The sequence below is a fragment of the Ictalurus punctatus genome, chromosome 7 (assembly GCF_001660625.3).
Source record: "Ictalurus punctatus breed USDA103 chromosome 7, Coco_2.0, whole genome shotgun sequence".
NCBI classification, from domain to species: Eukaryota; Metazoa; Chordata; class Actinopteri; order Siluriformes; family Ictaluridae; genus Ictalurus; species Ictalurus punctatus.
In genome coordinates this window covers 25125796-25146854 of record NC_030422.2, presented here as the reverse complement: position 1 = coordinate 25146854, position 21059 = coordinate 25125796, and the positions used below count along the sequence as shown (strand labels likewise).

General features: G+C 35.7%; 1 protein-coding gene across 1 annotated transcript; it reads right to left on the bottom strand.

Annotated features, from left to right (window-relative positions):
* Positions 1 to 248: 248 nt before the first annotated feature.
* On the bottom strand, positions 249 to 15629 carry vax2 (ventral anterior homeobox 2). The gene is made up of 3 exons (XM_017472586.3): positions 14793 to 15629; positions 12296 to 12483; positions 249 to 2385 (listed from the first exon to the last, which is right to left on the bottom strand). Exons 1-3 carry the CDS (start codon positions 15031 to 15033, stop codon positions 1891 to 1893), a joined length of 924 nt encoding a protein of 307 aa, XP_017328075.1. The 5' UTR covers positions 15034 to 15629; the 3' UTR covers positions 249 to 1890.
* Between the last annotated feature and the right edge of the window lie 5430 nt (positions 15630 to 21059).

Sequence of the window (21059 nt, the reverse complement as noted above, 5' to 3'; positions counted from 1 at the left end):
GAACAAAAAAACATTGATTTCTGCCAGCTGTATATGTTCTGAGCCTGCAGCCCAGTGAGACATTGCCTGTTTCTGACACTCAAAGATTTCTGATTTCTTAACCTCAGTGAAAGCTCTGGCTTTCCATCCACACAAAATAAGATACATGTGATAACTAAAACTGAAAGTGTCTGGATACTACTTCATTTTAGCTGAGGGTGCACAGAAAAATGTTAAGTAAACATATATGAAAATAAAGTGCTTCGAATTCACGGCAATGAATGAGGTGCTACTTAAGGCTTTAAAACCTTTAAAAAAAAAATATGGAACAAATGGCAAATAGTTTGATGACTCTTCCTGAGGTTTATTCCACTGCTTTATCAGTCACTATGACAATCAGAGTCACGATGCAAGCTCCAGGTTCAGAAACCAATCAAAATGGTGTAAACAACTAAGAAAGCAGTTCCACATTATGTAGTGGAGATACAACAAACAAAACCAGGGCTAATCTTAGCCTTTACTTTCACTTATATAGGAACTGAAGAGACCATCAGAAGAAAGAGAATTAACAGACAGCTAAGAGTTGCAGTTTGACCCATCAGATTTTACTACCAATAAAGTTAAACAATGCTACCATGCCTTCCATGTGCTTTGTTAATAAGCAGATATTGTTTGAGGCTGTGTGCATATGTATGTAAATAACATGATTTAGATGTTATGTACGTTCAGTCAATAAATTATCTCTGCACACTTCACAGTAATAGACAACTAAGACATGTAACTTGCAGTCTGATAAACAATCACAAGTCCTAAGTAGCCTCTAGAGTTGCCTACATTTGGAAACAAGTTAATAACTAGAAGTATGGGAAATAACATGAGACAATTTGCTTTGCAGTATCTAAGAAATGAGACAATTATCTTTGCAGTATCTAAGATGCTACACAATCATTTGTGTTCACGGTGCAAAAATTTTAAAGACAAATTATCTTGGTTGAACTTAAACTGCAACCACATGCTGTGATCATACATACTGAATATGACATCTAATTCATAACTTCCTATTTATTATCAATAATAATAGGTAGATAATATTTACTAATATATGTTTGAGTGAATCACTATCTTTAAAATATACAAAACTGGGAAAAGAATTATTATTAGAAAGCACAACAATTTGGCGTTATTATTGTGTGTGTTTCTCACCAAGCCACCCTTACATGCACATCCAAAAGTAAAATAAACATTAAAAACTTACCTTACTTACTTATGATAAACTTACCCCTAATTACATTACCAGTTAAGAGCAGCATAAAGAGTACCACAAGGTTCTAACATAGCGATATGATCATTCATTTGTCTTTTTAACACCCATTTGGATACAATATCTGTTATAAAGCAGTATTTGCCTTTCACAATTACATTAGCATTGTTGATGAAACGTTTCTATTAGACAAAGACTAAGCCTGAGGCGGTCTGTAATGTACACACACACACACACACACACACACACACACACACACACACATACACACACACACACATGCACACACGAGAGAGAGAGATAGAGAGAGAGAGAGAATTCAAAAATGAAAGAAACAATGAGCATCTGTAAACAAGATGCCACTTAAACACAGGATGCAGAGGTGGTAAATTAAATTTAGCTCACTCTTAGTAGAAAGCAGAGGCTGCAGTCCTTTTTTCATTATCTTAGTGTGGCAAAAAGGATCAGCACGGTTTGGCAATTTAGTAGTGGAAAGAATCTAAAATGGAGGTGAAGGATCTCCATACTTGTTTAATTTTGAAAATCAACTACTTCCTCTATAACCTTTACCTTAGCTGAAAAAGAGAGCAGATTGCACCCTTTAGTAAACATGGGGCACTCATTAGTGGTCCAGTAAGTGATTCAAGTCTTTAGGAAACTGTCTTCTTCCCACCCAAGTCCCCATCTTTCCTCTCTGTCCTTGTATAGGGCTCAAAAGCTGATGATCCACACCCATAGCTAGACGTGAGTTCATGATGAGCACCACTCATCAGTGGCATGGAGAAAAGGGATGGGGGTGCTACCCCAAGCCTTGGTGAGGGTGGTGTAGCACCAAGTGAGGACAGAGATAGGCCAAATGTTCCACCACCACTGGCCACAATCGCTGGAGGAGTGCCTGTACTGCTTACCCCAGGAGAGGAGGAGGACACAGATGGGCCCCCCAGGAGCGAGCCATTGGCAGCATGCGGTGGTGCCAACAGTGGGTTGGGAGGAGGTGCAGGCACTGACAGCAAGCGCCCCTGCTCAAGTAGACGCAAGATGTTACATGTGGCCAGTGACTCTGAGGTGGACGAAGAGCGCTTGTCCGAGTCCTTGGTCTGGTCCTTCTTCTGCTTGGTACGTCGGTTCTGGAACCAAACTTTCACCTGGCGAATACACAAAAGGTGATTGAACCCATACAATAAAATAGAAAGCATTCCAGATGTGCTGAGCAATTAGTCTAAACACAGATTTAGCATATAGATCATTTAATCATAAATCAATAATGGAGGCGATATAAATGGGTAGATATACCCCTAGATATAACCCTAGTTCTGTTTCAAATATTTGCATTATTTTGTTGGAATTATTTACTGTTATTCACAGCCCTATTCACAGCATATCCACCCTAATTGTTGAATCGTAAACTTTCAATTCCTTACACTTAATTCTACTTAGTTCCTTACACAAAATAAATTGAGCCTCTTAGGTCAGAGTCTGAAACATTTACATATACGCCATCATGCACTCAGTGCATTTGTAAGGATTTGTATTTACAATTTGCAATTGTATGTGTGTCTGAATGCCTGAGACAGGAAGAGCATTAGAAATGCTAAATTCTTTCCTGCTATTGTACTCTCTCTAATGAATGCTCTGTTGTGTCGATGTAATGTGTGTTGCTTCAATCAACCTTTAAAAATAAAGAAAAAATCTGATTTGAAAAATGCATTCAGGCTAGACTGAATTTCAATTTTGCCTCACCCTATTACATACAGATTTAAAGGAAATGGAGAGGAGGAGGAGCCAGAGCAGTCATGCATTGGCCTCCAATAATAAAATAAATTCTTGAGTGAAGTAAAGTAAGAATACTGAATCAAGTAATGCTGAGAAATACTAGTCTAAAAAGCAGAGGAACAACAGATTTCACCACTTGAAAATAAGATCCTAATATACATTTAATTAACATGTTAAACAAGATGGCAGCATATGAAGAATCATATGTGAGCATTTGTGAGTGTGAGTCATGACAAAGGCAATACACACACACACAATTACATATCTAATATATTTTTCAGAAGAGCCTGCATTTTCATGGAAGGGTCCAATAAGTCCAGTAAGCCCCTGTGTGCAGAATAAGAAGCTGATCAGACAGCACAGTGGGGATCCACAGACAAACAAGCAGGCAGGAGAAGTGAGATCATGGCCTCAGCTCAGCCATTAGTGTCTGGATAATGAGATTGCCAGTGATCCCATGAGCATGCTGATGCCACAGTTTTAATCTAAACACAAACATATTCAGTGGGTCTGGAATAGAGAGAAATACCTGTATATTGCATTTCAGAATTTGATCTCTGATATTAAATAAATACATCCTTTTCAATTTTCAATTTCATGCTCTGTCCACTGCAAGTCAGGCACAAATACTAATCATGTCAAATAACTCTTTGTGGCCACTCCCCCTGCCTGCCATTCATCACTAGCAGACTTTGGAATTTATCCTGCACTTGATATCATAGAGACACTAGAGGAACCATCAGGAAAATGTCGATTGAGAGAGCAAATCTCCTCCATCGCACATCTACACTATTGGAATTAAATCCTTTTTAATGAGATCCATGGGTCAGCCCTGGGGCAGAGATTACAAAAGTGAGATCTGCATGACCTGATTTCACCAAAACCACTCCCATATGCATATCCCAATCTACTGTGGTATGACTAGGTACATACTATACCATGCTGCAGTTCTAAATATACAAATGCTCATTAAACTTAGCAACAGCACTGTGCATTGTATGAAAAATGAAACAGAACAGATGTATTAACAGTGAATACAGTAAAAAGAATGGAACTAAATTCAAACTTTTAGAGTATGAGGTTACAGCTCATAAATCATATCTGTCATGTTGTGTGTGTTATGACACATATACATATGTGATGCACAAAATAAGCACCTGGAGCATTAATCTTTTAGAGTGAAGGGTGAACATCCACACATTCTGCTGACTTTTCTGTGACCCCAAATAGAGGCCCCTCAACACCTTTTTGTTGTGTGAAAATATGTGATGCAGTATGCTTTTTTAGGTGGCTGCTTCCTAACCTTGCCACTGTGTAGAAAATTGTCTTCAAGAACAGGGTACTTCAGATTTTCATCCATCACTTCACTTAGGTCTCATGACACAGCTCACAATTAGTTGCACAAACTGTTGTTATGTACTAATGATTAAAACTGTTTTTCATCCAGCACCCATGTATACATTTACCACCATTTCCTTATCATAATATAAGAATTATGTGATTGATAACAGTGAATCCACCACTCAGTGGGATTTCTAATTAGGCATTAAAGGAAGAACTGTTCCACATTTATGCAAACAATAAACACATTTCTACATTAGTCTTATGTCACAGAAACTTGCCATTAAACCGTTAAGGCTCTTCATCATGCATCCCCACCCGTCTCCTTCCCCTACACTGTTCAACTTCTCAACCTGATCATGGCTTGATCCTTAGCCCCAGCCCCTGGTATTACTGAGAGGCATGTTAATGCAGGTTCAGCCAAGGGTCAGCTCTGTCTTAACGAAGGGCTGGTAGATATGGCTCGATAAGCTGCCTAAATGCAAAAGCACTTGGACTATTATTAGTGCTGCGCCCCCACACTTATTGATACGTCTTGGATATTGTAGCTTGAGGTATTGATGTTTAGGTAAAGTAATAAGGCTTACAGTGTATGGGCTGTGATTGAGAAGATGTCTTTTATGCACTATATGATAAAGTTTGGGACATGCCAAGTGAGCAACTCCACTGTGCTTCAATAATACAATCTGGGTTTAAATGATATCAATATATAAAACTGCTATTATATAGATAAGAGAAAAATGAAACCAGAGACCATTTAGGTTAATGTTTCCCCAAAAAGATGGAATAAGGAAAGATAGGGGCAATGGCCCTAATCTGAAATTACAGTGCAGTTTAACTATTCTGTTTGAAACAAATGGTTATCATTTTCTTAACATACACCTTTTTATTTATCTAAAATTGCCTTACACTATTGACAAGTACTGAGCCACTACTACCCAAATGTGGTTATATATGTTGTTGCCCATGAAGCAGGTGAAGATTAAGGTCTTTGCTCTCAGGCAATCCCGGGATTTAACTTCACAGAACTCCAGAGAGATCTTTTACCATAGAGTTGCCACCAGTCTATGAAAAAGGACCAAGACAAATTAACAACATAGCGATCTGCAGATATTACTGATACAGTATAAGACACAAGTTTATAATGTGCAAAGAGAGGTCAGCGTGAATCAGTGTGTTGATCGTGTGTGCCTGGTATGACTGTAAAATGTAAAACACATTCTGGGACATTACATTGGTGAATGTATCTTCTGGATTAGCAGGTTTCTGTTCTGATTGATCCAATCATGTAATGGAATTACACACTGCCTAGAGAGTGACACGACAGGCCTGTACACATGTACTGTGTGAGCACTTTTACTCTGATCCAAGACACACTTCCTGTAGGAGTGGGAATTTCAAGTATAAGGATAAGAATGGCAAGATGAGCTAGAGACTGGGTACAAACACCATGTTCACAGCACACTTGAATCTTTCATTAAATAAAGCTCATGATTTTGTGCTAGCAATTAAACATAACAATTCATTATACAGTGCAATTATATACATATGTTAAATATTAAAAGCCTAACAGTATGACATGAAAACAACTTGGTTGATTTCCAGTACTTACACCTATGGATAATCTACCACATAGTAGAGAAGTAACCAAATATGAATACAAAATTCATAACAAACATGTAATCTGTTCAGAGGAACTACAAATACAGATACATAAAAGAGGAACACTATTCCTTTTTTGTCTGAATGGTCTACAGGGCATCTGGTTGACTCTCAAAATATGCTTCAGGATTGGGATCCCACAGACAATAAAATCCAAAAAGTTGCATGGGTGAAAGTTATTTACTTTCATGTGGGTGCAAGTAATACATCAGATATTAACATGAACATACAGCAGTCATTCATTCATCCTCAGTAACTGCCAGGTTAGGGTCATGGTGGTTTAGATTAGACTACTAGTTTGTTTATATTTTGGGAACTAGAACCAACTAAATTCATTAGATAATATAGTGTGTAGGTACAAACAAAAATAATAACTGTGTAAGCAGGATTTAAAAAAAAACAAAAACAAAAACAAAAAAAAAACAACAGTTCTGCACAGTCCAGCTGGGTTTAAATACAAATAAAAAAATACAGACCTGGATATTCGGAGCTTTTAAAAAAATATAGAGGCAACACATACAGATGCAGATATTTACACTGTTACAAAGATTTAGGTTTGAATCTCACTTGCATTTGTTCTCTGGATGTAAAATAACTCAACTTAGAAGATATTTTTTATGCACTAATAGAGAAGAACTATTAGCATGAAAAGTTGTTTATTATCCAGATATTTGCTTTGAGAATAATAAAATTGTATGGCATCACCCTCTAAGCCAATGCAATATGTCCTTGTATCTCATTAAATGTTGTCCACTTGTCTAAAGCATTTTTCTGGCTTCTGAGTTACATTAAACTGAAATATATTTCATACAATCATCTTTCATTTTGGCTCTCTTTTTGTCTCTAAATTACTAACTGAACTCTCTTTTCCTTTCCAGACATTACAGCTATATTAGGTACTGTCTGGGCTGAATAAAATGAACAAAAGCACACAGCAGAGACATTCATTCAGTCACCAGTTGGATGACGTGTAAGGCATCGTCTGAGACATGATAAATCGGAACTTTTGTTCCTGTACTTTTGTTGAGGTATTACAACCTGATAAACCTTTATAGTATTTACAATTATGTCAGCAAAATTCCTCCCATACATCACAGAACCACTGCTGTTTCTTTTAATGTGTCATCCATCTGTAAATAGCCACTAGTTCTCCAGCCAGGAAATGCAGAAATAATTCAATTGCATTACACAACCATGTAGCAAAAAATATTGATTCAGTCTGTTGAAAAGCCTGCAGTATAATATCACCAAGTTATGTGTTGTAAATTTTCATTGAACTTTTTCTAGCACCACCAGTAGTTTAAATGTCATCAACGTGAGTCTACCCTGACTATTGAGAAGGACAACAGGAAGATAGCTTTAGGCTTATAAAGAAAATTATGTTTTTAGCAAGGTGGTTGTGATGGATAAACTCAAGTTATTGGCGAGCCTGTGGTGATGTTATAAACTTTAGCAGTTTGGTTCAATGGACTGACTAATAGATATTCAAAAGCTCTTAGTACGTTGTGCCCATGAAGCTGGATACAAGTGCAAAGCAAAGGTCAAGCTTCTTCAAATGTCTTTTAAGATATATGTAGATAAATAATAATAGTACACAAATTATTTTTTAAATATGTGTCAAATGTCAAGCACCAACCTTTTACAGAAAGCATTCTCTCAAGAACAACAGAAGTAGCAGCTGACGGCAAATGATATAATAATTACATTTTACATGGCCATTGAAATTAGTAAAACAAATTCTTATCTAAATATTCCAACAGAGCTGGTAAAAGGTATTGCAGAACCTAATATGATCCCACGATGTCTTCCTATTTCCTGTTTCTATTTGCTCTTTGATTAAACCGATTTAAGCCATCCTTCATCATTGGAATCAGCCATAGCTTTATCAAAGCATTCAACAATACAACTTTAGGTATGCCGATTATGTGCTTCATAACCATTTAAGGACAGCTCAGTTGGTGTCAGTATAATAAAATGCCAAACAAATTAGGCTTCATCATCATAAAAAGAACTCCCTCATAACGTATAAGCTATATGATGATTATATAACCAATAAGATTAATGTTCTATGTTACACAATATATCCGCAGTACAGCAATGTTCCCTGTTGATCTGAGTTCACCACTATGATAGACTGGAGCGGGGAGCCACCTGCTGGGTGTGGCAACCCAGGAGTACCCATGTTCTGGAGCAGTACCAGAGGATATTCACTCATCTCTGTCCAGTATGTGTATGTATAAGTATCTGTGTTGTGCATGTATGTTGAGTTGCTTGGGTGGATGGATGAATTCAATGATCAAAACAAACTATGGAAGTACCTCACAGATTCAATTTAGGCAAAAATTGTTTTTCTATTTAACTCAGACATCCAAAGACAGAAGTAACTACAGAAATAATATCACAGTTGGTTCTCTTTTACTGATCATATCATACATGATATTGATACCTATATCTGAAGAACAATTATATTGCTTAATATAAAAATACCAATATAGACGTGTATGTTTCATCATGGTACCCTAATATGTGGTTTATGTTATATATGGTCTCTAGCTTTTCTTTCTTGTGTTTTATACAAGCATATCAATGTGAACCACATTATAAAATTTAGACAGTTTTAAGCAAATTATGCCATTTTCCAAGGCAGAAAAATCGAGCTCAGTCAGTTTATGAATTTGCTAACCGAAAGGCAATTTGGGGGGGGGGGGGGGGGGGGTTATAAAGAACACTAATGTGGCAACATACAGAATTTACCCCAGCTCGTTAAACTGAACAAACAAGAGAGAACTAATGTAAATGTACCTTCAACAAAAGTGCGTCTTTACTTCACTTTTCGAATCGAATAACCGTAATGAGTGACACATCCAAATCCCGTTTAGTTACAAATAAAGAGGATTTAGGTGCGTGCAACAGTTTTGTGCCACGCATATATTAATTTGTTTATATTTAGCAATACCAATTTTATTAGGCCATATCTATTAACCATTATACAAAAAAATAAAAATAAAAAACGCTGAACTCAGTCCGTTCTAGGATTTTAAGCAACTGACAATTCACTCTGAGTTGCTGGAAGTGTGCCATGACTAATGCATATAAATGAGGAGGAATATTAGCACTTACAACCTGTCTAAAAACGCACGCATACAGTATTTTTAAAAGCCATTTCGATAAAGCTAAAATGTAATTGCTTTCTACCTTTCCTCCGAACTCATATTGAGCATTTAAGTAAAAGTGAAAAATTGTGGACCACTTTAGGAATTTCAAGTGTATTTACTGAATATGGCTTGCAGGAATGCTTTCAGAAAGATTTAGGACAAAATAAATATTTTGGGGTACTGAAACATAAATTCTAACATAATTCCAGCCCAAATTATTTGTTAAGATTAATAAAGAATATGTTGGACTTTATTGTTCTATTAGAACGTTCCTGGGTATTATTTTCATAGAGTTTGTGTAGACCTAATGATCTAATATTGTTTATACATTACTCAACATTTCATGAATGAACTTCAATGACGATTATTATTATTATTATTATTATTATTATTATTATTATTATTATTATTATTATTATTAAATGTTCGCAATGTTAAATACATTTAAAATGTAGGCTATTAATATTAAATCTTCGGCGCCTATTTGGATCAAAGGGCGTGAGTTTTTCTCCAGACGAGTACAGGTTTCGTGAAGTAAGTTTGCATGGCTATAGGTGGAGATGATTTAAGCTTATTTATTTTCCCGTAAAGTGGGAAATTATTTTCAGTAAGTCTACTGGGGAAGACTGCATTTGGTAGGGTTTTTTATTTTTTTTTTTTTTTTTGCATTAGCTGAATGCGATGCTAAAATAGTTCGTGCTGTACTGTTCACGGATTAAAAGGAAAAATATTCTAGTCAACAAATGCATATGACGGTGGAAATAAAATAATAGTTTAAAATCTTTTCAGGAAATGAATAAGACCACCCCGAACGTATTAGGTCTAGGCTACTACATTAACGCCTTTTTTGATAATCGAGGATAATATTGAGATATAATCATTAAGCATAACATTTGGATATGTAACGTTTTATGCATTTTAGCCTACTTTTATAATAAGAAATATTTTTTCCTATGATCTTTTCCCCTCAAATTGACTCATTTTATGTAGGTTTTTATTTTGCCACAATCATTTGGAGTATTAAGGACTTTTATGTATTTTTTTTTGGTTAAAGGTCATAAGATACCTTTTACATTTCCATGTCACGTCACACATAACTTGTTTGTGTAAGCCATAAATACCATTTAAACGTCAGCAGCCTGTTTCATCACCGAGGACAGCGACAGTAGCAATCAACTTATATGAAACCGTCAGGGAAAAAAACTTATTTATTTATTTGTGCATGTTTTTATTAATTTATCTATTTAATGGCAGTCTTTAACAGTGCCATCGGTTGGTAAAGAATATCTTCCTTATTTGTGTACATGCATGTAGAAATATAAATGCACATTTCATATATATATATATATATATATATATATATATATATATATATATATATATATATATATTAAGCTACTTTCTGTCAGACTTAGACTGAGTGGGCGGAGTTAACTATTGTGTATTGTTTTTTGTTTGGTTGTTTTTAACAAATTCAGCCTCTTCGTTCCCGTCAGTAATAGTCCTATAAATTTCACACTTTACAACTTATAGTTGGTTGAAAAAAAATAAATAAATAAAGTGGTTTGACGCAATGTAGGAACGGCGTTGACAGACACTGTTCTGTCTGTCTGGGTGTGTGTGTGTGTGTGCGTGTGTGCGCTTGTTTGTTTGTATTGTTGATTGAATGATAAATGTCCCCAACATAACGCCAATTGTGCTAACGCACATTATGAGTGTTGTGTAAACGTCAATACTACTAGATGCTGCATTTTCAGACACTGTCACATACAGCCAGCAGCTCAATCATAACAAACTTACGTTTTGATTTACTTTTAGTCCTGAACGTAGCTAAATGGTTGTCACAAAAATCTACAATTTAAGTCCCGTTTTGGATTTGGATATGTAAGGATCTCTTTGCATGCGTTTGCATATATTGGTGAAAATCCCACTGATCTTTATTTCATATGAAGCGATTTTTGACTAAGCTATATACTACCCGTTACTTTAAATGCTATTTATTCAAGTTTCAATCTTCACGTCTTCCTCTAGGTACTTAAATAGCTATATTGATAGTGCCTGCTATTTTTATTTATTGATGCAACAAAAGTACTTCAGTGATCATAGGATGTGTGTGCTGTCAAATAATAAAGTGTTTGAATTGTACTCTCAAAGGTGATTATGGACTTATTTTGCTTTGACATATCACTATAATGTCCATGTTAGCTACTACAACCAACTGTTCGTTACAATACAATAAGTTCGTTACTGTACGTGTTCCTCTTTAATGACTTTGACATACACATGCCATTATTTACCTATTTACTTTCTGAACATATTTTACTTAAAAATGCATCCATTAATTTAAATACGTTGCTCCAAAAACTTTTTTGTGTATTTTGTGATTTGATTTCATTATCTTTTTTTAAAATCAATGTACATTGTATGATTCAAGCATATATTATACCATATAAATAGGCTCTAGGCTACTTACCAGGATTGTGTAAGACTATTCATGCAATGGAAAAAATTAATGGGAGAAAATATGAATTTTCCTATTCCAATTTTACTGTTGTAAAAAATACTTGCAGAAAATTGCGGTTACATTAAACTGGCAGCTACAGAAGCAAAATAAAATAAAACATAAAACATTCGCCACTGCATCAGTAAGATATGATATATGATAACTAAGCTCACGATGTACTAAAAAAGAGGGTCCCCACCTTTCAATCCCTAAGGGTAGCACTCATGGAATGAAAACAATATGGCGGCATAATTCGATTTTCGTTTTGCCTGTGGTTTGCCTGTGCCTCTTCAATTCACTTAGTGTAAATAATAATAATAAATATAATAATACTAAGAAGAAGAAGAAGAAGAAGAAGAAGAAGAAGAAGAAGAAGAAGAAGAGCAACAAAAACAACAACAACAACCGAAGAAGCAGTTCAATAGCAGTCTATAAGAAATGTATAATCCTCAAACGTTTCTTTTATGGCAGTTCAGCTGAAACTATTTTATTTTATTTTATTTTATTAACACACAGCAGTCCAATGACGTTTGACATACGTCATTAGACTGCTGAGTGTCTACTACAATAGTAGTTCCAAGTCTGTTGGGATTATAATGTCGGCTTTGTTTTCTGTCCTACCTGAGTTTCGGAGAGGTTCAGCTGGCGGGCGAGCTCCGTGCGCTCGCGCCCTACCACATACTGACAGCGTTGGAACTCAAGCTCGAGACGGTAGAGCTGCTCGGCGGTGAATGAGGTGCGCGTGCGCTTCGGCCGGTCCAAGTCCAGGCCTTTCGGCAAAACGATCTCACGGATAGTACCTTTAGCATCTGTGAAGTCAAAATAGATTTACAGACAGACCAACAGTAATGTGTAAACTATTTTTTTCTAAATATTTGTCATAATATTAAAAATAGATTTAAAAAAATTTAGATGAACACATAGGGACTGTAAAAGTTACGTCAACTCGGAATGATTATTCAGACTATAGGTTAAATTTAAATTAGGCTAGATTAAAGCTTCTACTACTGCTAAAAACTAAAACAACAACTACTACTACTACTACTACTATTATTATTATTATTATTATTATTATTATTATTATTATTATTATTATTATTATTATTATTATTATTATTATTAAGCATAATTCAAATCCAGTCAGTGAAAAATCATATGGGCTACTAATACGGTATCCTTTTTAAAAAAATTTTAAGGGGGGGTAGGGGGGTTATGGGTTCTGCCAATCAACAGAGCAAATTTTATTTGGTTCTACTCGTAATAATAATAATAATAATAATAATAATAATAATAATAATAATAATAATGCATTTAAATAATTAAGATCACTTCCGGTTTTAATAGAAAATATAAATGACCTTAGCGGTTACTAAAGTCATCCGTTTTCCAATATACAGCGAAAGACATTAGATTTTTACTATTAAGGTTTTAGGGTTATGCACGCTCATAAGTAGCCTTGTCAAACAGTAATGTTTGGGCATGTTCGTATCTATTATTTCACTAAATGTGTCAATATTTTAAGCTTTTAAAATGTAAAGCAAACCAACCAAGTCTAGGCCCTTGGGCGGTTAAATTGGAATCTGTGATTCCTCAAAATTACACAATACCTAAATAATAAACCAAAACCAATAACCTATCGTAAACGACACTGTGGGGCTTGGGGGCCAAAGCTCCACCTCTTTTAGCTGTCTCCCTGGCAACCACACCAAAATACACATTTACAATTATTCTGATATCAAATCCACTTCCACCATTTATTGACATATTCGTAATTTTCCTGTTGATGGGTGAGAATTAAAAAAAATATATTTAAAATATTGTTTTGGGTATTTTAAAAGCCTAAAATGTTTCTCCTCCCAATTGCACCGGACCTGCTGACCTTTCTGTGAACCTGTCTCTCACGCGCTCGATCTGCAGCTTTAAGAGAGAGAGAAAGAGAGAGAGAGAGAGCGCCTGGGGATTGCGGACATAAAGTTCCTTGTTTTATAAGAGACTAGACCTAAAAGCCTCTACTTTCCACAGCAATAAATATAAGCATCCAGTCGGATCGTTCAATCAGTGCTGCCATTATCGTGTTTAATCTCCCAATGCGTGTGAAACATGCATTACACTAACACCAGCAGGGGTTATAATGATGATGATGATGATGATAATAATAATAATAATAATAATACCTATATCGGGACTTATTACTTTGATTTCATTCAGTCAGTCAGTCAATCAGTCAATCAATCAGTCATGTATGTTCTAAGATAAGGCGTATTGAGATGACCTTAACAAAACAGCGGTTAACAAATAAGCCTGAAAACTCCACACAGCGTTTGTAGGGCCGCATACAAAAACTACATTTTCATTAAATTCGTATTTTTCTGTATTTATAAATGTATTGCATATGTCAAAAATACAATTGTACGTTACTGATTGTTTGTGCCTCGTAATAGGCTTGCAAATGTAATATCAGTAGTCTATAATCAGCTGGAGCCTTTGTAAATAAGCCAATCACAGCACTGTGGCTTTAGACAGTAATGGCTTAATACGCTAATCTAATATATTATTATTATTATTAATAATAATAATAATAATAATAATAATAATAATAATAATAATAATAATAGCAACAACAACAACAACAACAATAATAATAATAATAACAATACGAATACGAATAATGAAAAAGAAAGTCCCTACATTTATAAGTATAGAAATAATTGTGCCATGGTGTTTTATACCTTCCAGATTCGCAAAACGAAATGATTCGTATGCTTTTATGTTATATTCATTCCAAATAAATTTAGAATAGCACCACTTGGTTCTGTATTTTGTCACTATATATCATTATAGTCGTATTTAGTTTTCATTTTGGAAAGAACATATAATATCCTGTTTTAAAAACGTAATAATATAACACTGCTGATAGCCTTCACATAAATTTTCAATACAGTGATCAATATCAGTGGTAAAGCAGCACTATATCTAGAGTATTAATAATAATCTCCGGCTATTGAATGATGGAGTGAATTATGTTTAAGTTTTATTTTATTTTCACATTTTTGCCTAAATAATTTTTTGTTATTATGCAATGCTTGTTACTATTGACATTGTAACACTGACCCCTCACCTCGGACTAAAATCCTGCGGCAGTAGTCAGGGTCCACTCCTAACAGTTTGTCGTGTCCGTCCTCGCTGGAGGAGCTCGGGGTGGACGCGGATGTCCCCGCAGGAGCGTCGCCGGAACTGCGGCTTCCCACTTCCGCCAGAGTTTTAGCGTCTCCACCGCGCTCGCGGCGCAGCGTATTGGGTCCACAGTGGTTTCGGTCCTCGGCGACTCCATCGCCCATACTCTTGGCTTGGTCAAACATGTATCAGAGATGGAGCAGTCTTATTCAAGCTTATTTGTTCGCCGAATCCTATTACTTCAGCGTGCACCCAGTAATCTCGATTTTCGCTCTCCTTCACTACTGGATCTAAAATGGGGGAATCCTTCCCAGAAACACATCCAATCAGATTCCAGTCACGGAAAAACAGGTCCTACTGGATCCTTTCGGCATGTTCTGTGTAGGCCAGCCTTCGTGGAGTTAAGTGTGGATAAGGAATGGGGGTCATGAGGCGGAGGAAGCCCTACGGACACATCAAAATGACCCTCAGCTATAGGGCAGCATTCAGCCCCCTAAAAAGTGCATAGCCTGGTGTATATATGCATGTATATATGCATGAGAGTTTGCAAGGTCTGTGACAGAGCCACTGGGAGGTGCTTCACTGCTTAATCATGGAAGAGTGAAACGAAAAGATGGAGTACAGCTAGCAGAGGTAAATTCCACAAAACACGCACAAAATGTCACCTTTTTTGCCCCTGGATGTCGTCTGTGCTCCAATTAATTTACCCTATACACCCCTCTCAGCAACAGCCTCTTCGGTGTGGGAAAAGATTTCAGCTGCATGCGCGGCGGTGATGGGGGTATTTTTATATTAAACTATATAGGCTAATCTTTTTGCTCTTAATTAGAATCGCAACGAATGTTAGCCAACTAAAATAATTTGTTAAATAACTTAATTTCCCTCGTAGCCATCTACCTGTGCTCTGACCATTTTGATACCCATGGATATATGTGACAGGATACATTTTTAAATTGACCATGAGCCGCTACGCAACTTCCTGTCTGTGCATGAACGAGCCGTTGATTGGTAAACAAAATGTAGTAGGAGCACGTTTTGGAGGAGAGGGCGGAGTAGCCTAAACGCTACAGTGTTTGCGAGAGGGGAAACCCGGATTAAGCGTTTTGTATAATCCTGTGTCTTTGTGCGATGGTTGTACCAAGATGTTCTGAAAGACTCGACGTTGCATAATCATGTGCTGGAAACGCGTATAATACGTAGTTGGTTATTTATTTGTTATAACCATTACTAAATCTCTGACCCGATGTTTTAGAATATTTAAGTGTGGCATAGGCCCTGTATGTCTTTCGGAAAAGCAGTAAACAATACATTTATTTCCATACACAATTAAGGTGATCCAAAATGATTTTGGAAGGTAATCGAAGGCTAATCTGAGTGAAGAAATTTTATGTCTGAGAACTGCGATTTTGCAATGGACGTCAGACAAGACCTAAATAATAAAGCTTATATAATTTTCCAGTATTCTATATTTAATACTTTTATTTCCTGCCTATTTTAATCTCTGACATTTATTTCACGAAATCATATAACAAGATCACTAGGATATTTTCTCAAACATTTCTGATATAGTTTAGTATCGTTACGCTGCGCCGCATAAATGATGCTGTTTTTATTTGACACGGGTTGATTATTGTTCAGTATTGTGATGTTTTGATGTATGGCTATACACGATCACAGATATATCAGTGTTATACCAAGTGAAAAGTTCATACCAATTCACAGTTCTAACTCATTTATGCGCCATCTCAGTGCCATTACAGACCGAGCGCAATGGCATAATTACAGTTTTCCCACTTTGCGCGGTGTTTACCACAGAGCGCCGAATTGGCTTATTATTCAATTCAGCTGCTGTGCACAGATTAAACTGTGAATGTAATGAATGGAGCTGTCAGTCAGAAAGCCACAGAGGACTTCCATCAAAGTGACAACACAGTCAAGAGAGGTCTAATTGGCTTCAACTACTCCAACTGGTTCACACAGTCAATCACGCAGTCGCTGTTTCTCCCTCTCTATCTCTCTCATCACTGCCATGAACCAACTGACATTCAGTTTATACAAATCAGCAACGTAGTTTATGGGCTGGCGCTTTTTTCTTTTCTTTTTTTGTACATTACTATGTTGCCAGTAAACTGCATAATCTGTCACATTTCTTGTATAGCGCCCACATGCTACGCCCACCCACATAGCAACCTCAACCTCACCCATCACTGAATTAGGCTACGGTTCACAGTTTAAAATGTGTCATGACTGAAATAGGCCAATAGGCCCATAGCAGAAAGAGATATTATTTTTTAATATTAAATCTGTCTGATTTGCGTCTGTCAGGAACATTTACATCCTATTCTCCAGCTGTGAGAAAATCTTGAATCTTTTGTAGCTGCACAACTGGGTATACGGGAAGTGATTTTATTATAATACATAAAAATGAATGACACAGGAAATCAAGAGTAGCTCATGCTGCGGGTATCTGCAATCGATACATTTGTCGTTTGCATTTGCAGAACACATATACTGTCATACCTAGATCTACTTTTCAGAAATTTTATGCATAATATTTTAAGACCTATTATTCTATTCTAAACAAAACACAGCTAATGCGCAGTAATAAATCTTACAAGCATTCACCTTCGTTCAGCATTGTGCTCTTTGGTTATCATATTGCTGGAACTCAAGTATATTAAAACGCATCATTCACATTACATATTTTATATGTGCATTGTTAGTAAATTGTGTTGCTAAAGGATAATGATATTGGCATAGATATCCACAGCAAGACCTAAAAAAAAATTACGACAAATTGCTGTTAATTGTACATTTTAATGAAAATTTACATTTAGTTATTGTTAAGCATTCCTTGAAATAGGCAGTAAATAAAACAAATAGTAATGAATTGAATTGAGAACTGATAGGACCGATTCATTCTTTAAAAATCAAAGATGTAAATTCTCAGAGAGGCTTACAAAAAAGTCATTGACAACATTAAAGTAACGATATGGCTGAGACTTGCTCTAATGGGGCCTGATCAGCAACAAAATCTAATGTATTCACTAATCTGTGATAAGAGTTATCAGAGGATGTATGAATGTAAAGTAGTCACCTCCATTCCCCATTCTTAAAGCATGTCTACATAAATACCCTCGGGCAGTCCAAAGTTACAATTCCATCATAAAGATCAACATCACTGCTAATCGGACGACTATTATTATTATTATTATTATTAATAATAATAATAATAATAATAATAATAATAATAATAATAATAATAATAATAATAATAATAATAATAAAGAGGAAAATGTAGCCTATATGGTAAACTGTAGGGGAAAAATATTTGAGCATATGCAGGCCCAAAAGGAGGGGATATGGGAGGGAAATTCTGTTTTCAACAACACGATATTAGCCTATATATGTAAATAATAATAATAATATATATATTTTTTAAAATCATGCCTCAATTATAAAGAAAATAGCAGAAAAAATAAACACAATGTAAAATAACATAAAAATGTAAATTCAGTTCAATGGGTGTCAGATTTTTGGTAGAAAAGTGGGGAGGTGCCAACCACTGTGTTTCATGTGGTATGTTTTGCTGTGCCCCCTCCGCCGAGTTTCCCCCCAGTAATTTTCCAACGTCCATGAGCGATTCTAGAGTAAGCTATATCCCTTACAGACACGGCCACTTTTGTGTGTATACAATTATCTTTACTTTAGGTGAGTAGTATAGGAACAGTTTGCGCAACCACTTTTATCAGTTTACACCCTTATAAAAAGAGATTATGAAATGAAAGAATTAAAATGAGAGAAAACTAGAGATCAGGGCGCTTTCCTAATAACGATTAGTCTTACTGAATAACAAGCAACTTAAAGAAGGATGTTTGTTACGTATGAATCTGTTTTGTCAAAAGCCTTCCTTTTTAGTGATTTAATGAACGAATTGTAGGCTAATATTGGATATAATATTGGCATCGATATCCGCAGCAAGACCAAAATTAAGTTTTATGGAAAATTGGTGTTTATTGTACATTTTAATGAAAATGTATATTTCTTTTTGTTAAACATTCATTGAAATATCAAAATGAGAACTGCTACACTTTAAAAAGACGGATGTAGATTCTCAGAGAGGCTACGAAAAAGTAAATAATAATAATAATATTTATAATAATAATAATAATAATAATAATAATAATAATAATAATAATAATAATAATAATAACTTTCGTTCACGTAAAAGGATCGGTGAGGATTTTTTAAATATAGAAATTAGCGGCCTCTGTCTTTATGAAGAAGAACTGCACGTCAGCTCCAAATAAAGAAGTTCTTAATGAATAACGAATAGGTTACTAGTTCATTTACGAACGAGATTATTTACTGCGCTAGTTACGAAGGGTTTCGAGAAATCACTCTTAAATTAAAGAGCGGTCTGAAGTACTCCGCGTTACGAATGTTTCGGAAAAAAGTGACCCCAGTACTTGCTGACGATATGACTAAAACAAAAATAAATTTTGTTGACACTGGAAATATGCCTCCCCCTGTACACAACTCTTGAATCCCCTGTACAGCTGCCATAAATCATTCTCTGCAGTAAGAGTGCAGGTGTGACCACTAATGACTTTTTTTACAGACATTATGGCCAAGTGGCTGGTGAGAACTACTGAGGCCTTTATTTGGACCGACTGTAGTGTGCCAGAGTGTAAAGAATGGGGACTGATTGATGGTGATTTTTCTCCATGTCTATTTGTTATACCAACCAGTTGCTGTTGAAGAAGAAAAGCTGATGAACAATCATCTATACAGGACTCACAGCATGGTGTAAAGAGTAATATATATATATATATATATATATATATATATATATATATATATATATATATATATATATATATATATATATATATATATATATATATATATATATATATATATATATAAACATTTAGTTACCTCGACAAGACAGGAGGCCTTATGAGAATACAGAGGGGAAAACTAACACACCTCACCAAGAAGAAGTGGGAGCACAAGTGGGACGTTCTCAAGTTATGTTTGATAAATGTTCTTCATATTTTGGTTAATAGAGAGTATAAATAAACAAATAAATCAAGAAAACATCCAGGTGCATAAAAACGGATTTGTCAACAAACACAGACAAAATGAGTAACCAAACTAATTCTGTACATCCCAAAACAATGTATAGGTAATTTTTGTCCAAAACAGACAATCCGATGATTGTTTAGAGAACACAAGGCAGCATTTTACACTTCCTTTGATCATGAGCAATATAGTTAGCACTGATATTGAAGACCTTTCGTGTTGCATGATGTTATGCAAGAATTGCTTTCACTATCAATATTCATTTTCCCCATAGGTCCTCTCTTGCTTATAAAAGTGTAATTTTCAATTATAGCATCTATGGCATTGTTTTCTATTAATCGTCGGTCCTTTGACAGTGTGAGCTGTATTTGTTCTGTCTCTTCTCCTGTCTATAGCTATGATCTATAGAGTTTACCATTGGCTCGTGAATCTAGTATTTGTCTACCGACTTGTGCTGTTTTGGGGCGCAGTCATCAAAGAAGCATTAGAACTCTGGTAACGAAGGATTTCGGGGAAACGCAAAATCTAAAAAGCTCATACGTAACGTATACGTCTTTCACCAATGTCCGTCGTTCTGAAAAGGCTTTCTGCTCTGGGCTGTGTATTGTGTTAGTTCTGGTTCAGGTTCTGGTGAACCCGAGGCTGAGGCCACTCTTTTCAGGGTTCAGTTCTTGGGTCTGTAGCGCCTTAAACTGCAGTGCTTCTTTGGGACTGGTCCTGAGTACATCCAGAAATTGAGATCTTGTTTCTGTAGGCTATGTTTATAGAGGAACTCACCTAAGGTGTATTTCCTTAAGAGTGTGACCGTTAAAGTGACCATTTTAATAATATGACCTAATAACGTCGATGGAAACCAGAAAAAAAACAAACAAAAAAACAACAAAGAGCATTCGCTAATAGCAGGAATGCTTTCAATTCCGTATGTTAGTTACTTTTCACTAGTTAGTTATTTTTCCGACCATGTCTGCCTCTACAAACTGTAGGATTGTAGATGCAGGGAAACCACATTGGGATTATTTTTTTTGCTGGTTTGTCTGTTTGTTTGTTTTGTTTTAATTAAATTACAGTGCGGCTATTTAGAATATAGGACCCAGACCAGGATTTCCGCTTGGACCCTTAAAAC

What these genes read in the sequence shown, in the direction of transcription:
- vax2 (XM_017472586.3), bottom strand. Translation starts at nt 15,033, where the DNA reads ATGTTTGACCAAGCCAAGAGTATGGGCGATGGAGTCGCCGAGGACCGA. An exon ending in CCGCAGGATTTTAGTCCGAG is followed by an intron (nt 12,484 to 14,792) that starts GTGAGGGGTCAG and finishes TTGACTTCACAG; the next exon opens with ATGCTAAAGGTACTATCCGT. An exon ending in TGAACCTCTCCGAAACTCAG is followed by an intron (nt 2,386 to 12,295) that starts GTAGGACAGAAA and finishes TGTATTCGCCAG; the next exon opens with GTGAAAGTTTGGTTCCAGAA.